Here is a 4,064-nt window from a genome sequence, read left to right as displayed (position 1 = left end):
CCCATCCCATCCCATCCCATCCCATCCCATCCCATCCCATCCCATCCCATCCCATCCCATCCCATCCCATCCTCACTCATGTCCCTGTTCCCATCCCATTCCATCCCCATTCCTGTTCCACCCCATCCCATCCTCATCCTCATTATCATCTTCATCCCCATCCCCATCACCATGCCATCCCATCCTCACCTTTAACCTCCCCCTCATTCTTACCCTCATCCCATCCCCACTCCCATCCGCATCCCCATCCCATTCTGTCCCCACCTTGTCCCCATCCCCAAGGCCTCTCCCCCCGACAGGTCCCCACTCACGAGCTGCTGCCGGGGCTGGCACTGGGCTGGGCTGGCTCCTGCTTCACAATGGGTGAGACGATGGTGGGGTGTGGGATGCCTGAGGGGTGCAGCCCGTGGGTGGGCGGTGGGACCATGTGTGGGGAGAAGCGGCTGGACATCAGGCTGCAGTGGAGGGAGCAAAGTTGTCAGCCCCAAACAGGCACCAACGGCCCCGAATGTCACCCCAAATCCTGAGGACCTCCCAGGATTAGAGATCCTCAACCCCGACCTGCTGGGGACTGCTTTGCAGCTGAGCTTGGCACGTGGCACAGTGGAGCCAGGGGACATCGCTCTGTACCCAGAGAGTCACTGTGGGGCTGTTTTTGGCCAGCGTGGGCCACTGCGGTCACTCAAGGCTGGTCTCACCCACACACAGGTCAGGGAGGTCAGCGCCATGGGATGTGGCCAAAACTGTGAGCCAGCTCAGAAATGCCTGAGGAGGTCCCTTGTCCCTGTTCAGAGCCACCCAGCCATGGGGACACACGGGGACGTGGGGATCCACGAGGACACAGGGGCCCACCTGGACACGGGGACCCATCAGAACCCAGCAGGACACTGGGACCCACCTGGACATGGAGGCGTTCATGGCGAGGGCAGGGTAGGGGTGCCGAAAGCCGCCGGGGGGGATGGAGTACATGGGCTGTCCTTGCCTGCAAATGCACGAGCTGCAGCAGCCGCGGGGACAAGGCCCCTCCCTGGGCCACCGGGACCCTCAGCTGGGTCCCCAGCTGATCCCCAGGGGGACAACATCCCACATCTCCACCGCAGCGCAGTCCCTCCCTTCCCCACCCCATCGCACCAGGGCCGCTGGGAACAAAGCAGCCCATGGGGGTGAGGGCCGGGGACGCGGCGGGGCTGGGGCAGGAGGGGCCCATCCTTACTGCGGCACGAGCCAGCCCAGCGGGTGCGGGATCTGACCCACGGCTCCTGGAGACAGCGGGTAGTAGGGGGGCAGCTCGGGGGGGTGCGGCGGGCGCGGGATCCCTGTGGGGGAGCAGCGTTAAATCCACCTCACTGCGAGCACCCAGCCCCCTGCAGATGCCCGTCCCCCTACAGCATTCCCCTCCCTAGAAGCACCCTTTTCCCTTTTTCACTTGCCTCCCTACAGGCGCCCATCTCCCTATAGGCACTCACATCCTTATAAGCACCCATCTCCCCACAAGCACTCACTTCCCCCTGCAAGCACCCCTCTCCCCGCAAGTGCCCCCCTCCCTATGAGCACCCTACAAGCACGTACCTCCCTATAGCTGCCCCTCTGCCTATCAGCGCCCATTGCCCAATAAAAGCCTCTGTGCCCCTAGCACCCCTCTCCCCGTAACATCTCCCTTCAAGCACTCACTGTCCTATAAGCTCCCATCTCCCTGTCAGCATCGCTCTCCCCACACACCCCTCTCCTCCCCTCACCTGTTTTGGGGTCAATGTCAGGTGAGAGGTGTGCGGGCGGCGAGCCGGGCGAGAAGTGGTCATTGCTGTAGGTGATGAGCGGCGTCAGGGGGTGCATGTGGGGCGCGTGCTGCACCACCGGGACCTTGTTGGACTGCAGGGGGAGGGGGAGAAAAGGTACAGATCCACCCCAACAACAGCCCCAAAGGCACAGCCCCAAAGCACAGCTCCAAGAAAGCTATCCCCAGCTAGAGCTCTGTTTGCAGCAGGGTTTGGGGCACAGCTCAGTGGGGTTTGGGGTCACATCCCAGTGGGGTTCGGGGCTGCTGTCCTTACCAGGTGTGCGGGTGACGGTGAGCGGCTGTCCTTCAGCGTGGCCCCAGCCGGCACATCCAACAGCGGCCACTTCATCTGCAGGTACTGCCAGGGCAAAGGGCTGTCAGCACAGCACCCCAGACCCCACAGCACCCACCCCATGGCCAACAGAGCTCCACACCCCACAGCATCCCATATCCCACAGCACCGCATCCCACAGCACCCCCAAAAGCCCAAACTCCCACTGCAGGCTCAGCTGAGGATGCCCCAAACCCACGGGGCTGACGGCACGTTGGGGTTCCTCTTCTCAGCTCCATCGGCCCCCACAGCCCCATAAAAGCAGATTCTGGGGATGCAGCGGTGGCCATCAGGATGGGATTCTCAGCCACACTGCCCCAGATCAGAGGGCAAAGACACCAAACTGCCAGAATGTGAGAAACCCTCCCGACTCAAAGCGGGCCAGGGGAGAGGCACGTATGGCACTTCTTGGGGCTTCTTTGGTGCCCCACCAGATCCGTGTGCTCCCGGCAGAGGGAAAACAGAAAGGTGCATTGTGTGGTGCTGGGGAATGCAGCTGGGATGGGATGGAGCAGCTGTGCCAGGAATTTCCCCACCAGGACCCGTTCTGAGCCTGGGCAGCTGGATGGGATGGGGAGGGAAGGGAAGGGAAATGGAGGGGAACGGGAAGGGGAAGGGAAGAAGGGAAGCCCAGCTCGGCTTGAGGAGCATTAACTCTCGCTTTCCACGCCTGGAAGGAAGCAGCCTCACCTGCGTCCCCCCCACCCACATCCAGCACCTCTGCTCCATCCCCGGCAGCCCCGCTCTGTTCCCAGATCCTTTCTCCATCTCCAGTATCCTCTGGTGCCCCCAGGAGCTCCTCGTCCCCTGAACTCTGCTGACATCCCCAGCCTCCCCTTGTGCTCCAGTATCTCCCCGTCCGGCTGCTACTCCCCATCTCCTGCCCCCCTCCATCCTGAGGACCTTCCCTCCACCTCCACCATCCCTGTCCTTCCCCAGTATCTCCGCTCCATCCCCAGCCACCTCATCTCCAGTGCCCCCCTCCATTCCCAGGTGGAGGTGACAAACGAGGCGTCCCCACACCCCTGCATCCACGCCAGGGAACACAGGAGGCGTCCCCTTGTCCGTGCCAGGGTGACACAGGAGCGTCCCCACATCCCCACGTCCATGTAGGGGTGACCGTGCGGTGCCTGCTGCGGCCCCTCGCCCCCCCGCCGCCCCCCGCCCATCACAAAGGCGCTTTCTGCTCTATTCTGTAAGCGGAGAAGCCGCTGGGGGACGGCGGCCGGGGCAGAGCTGCGTATAAAAGGCTGCTTCTCATTTGGAAGCCGCTTCAGGAGGCCGGGGAGGGGAGAGGAAGGGGGACCCTTTCAAAATATACAAAGAGGGGGGAGCTCGCGAACGGTTCAGTGCTAATGTGGAAAAATGAAGCCCCCCCCCCCCCCTCACCCCCCCTCCCCACTCCCACCCCCCAACCCCGGACGCAGCTCAGCGCAGCACCGCGCGGGGCGGCAGATTGGAGCTATTAGAAAAAAAAAGAAGAGGAAAATAGTTGAAAATCGGTCACATTCCAGAGAGATTAGAGCCAGTTCTGGTTCCTCGTTACCAGCTCCCCCCCCACACCTCCCCAATTAAAACTAGGGGGGTTAACCCATTCCCTGCCAGGCTGCAGCGCCACTGTGAGCCTTCCCATCTGCCCACATCAGTCTGTGTGTCTGTCTGTGAGCACGGCTGTCCGTCCCACCCTCAGGAATGGGGGTCGGGGGGGGGGCTGTGCCGCGTGGCTGTGGGGCTTGGGGAGGAGGCGCAAACGCTGTGGGATCCCCTAATGCCCAATTAGGGCTTTAATGAGCGGATTTCCTCCCCTCTCCTCCCCGGGGCTGACAGGCTTTCCTTGGGAAAGGCGGCAGTGGGGGAAAAAACCCACAGCATGGTGGAACAGTGCAGTGCAACAGAGCCCAGTGCCACACAGCCCAGTGCCACACATCGCAGTGCCACACATCGCAGTGCCACACA

General features: G+C 62.5%; 1 protein-coding gene across 1 annotated transcript in view; it reads right to left on the bottom strand.

The window, feature by feature from the left end:
• Positions 1 to 4,064, bottom strand: part of TCF7L1 (transcription factor 7 like 1) — a gene marked incomplete at its 5' end in the record, with an annotated part of 11,182 nt that overhangs the window by 2,279 nt on the left and 4,839 nt on the right. The window contains 5 exons of the mRNA XM_042893150.1: positions 312 to 455; positions 899 to 982; positions 1,214 to 1,316; positions 1,737 to 1,869; positions 2,052 to 2,135. Of these exons, the coding sequence (XP_042749084.1) occupies positions 312 to 455; positions 899 to 982; positions 1,214 to 1,316; positions 1,737 to 1,869; positions 2,052 to 2,135 (548 nt within the window). The remainder of the gene's footprint in view (positions 1 to 311; positions 456 to 898; positions 983 to 1,213; positions 1,317 to 1,736; positions 1,870 to 2,051; positions 2,136 to 4,064) is intronic.

Source organism: Lagopus leucura, unplaced genomic scaffold (assembly GCF_019238085.1).
Source record: "Lagopus leucura isolate 7727_CA_CO unplaced genomic scaffold, USGS_WTPT01 146-4_obj-0_obj, whole genome shotgun sequence".
Lineage (NCBI taxonomy): Eukaryota > Metazoa > Chordata > Aves > Galliformes > Phasianidae > Lagopus > Lagopus leucura.
Note: the sequence above shows the minus strand (reverse complement) of the source record. Positions and strands in the feature narration are given on the sequence as shown.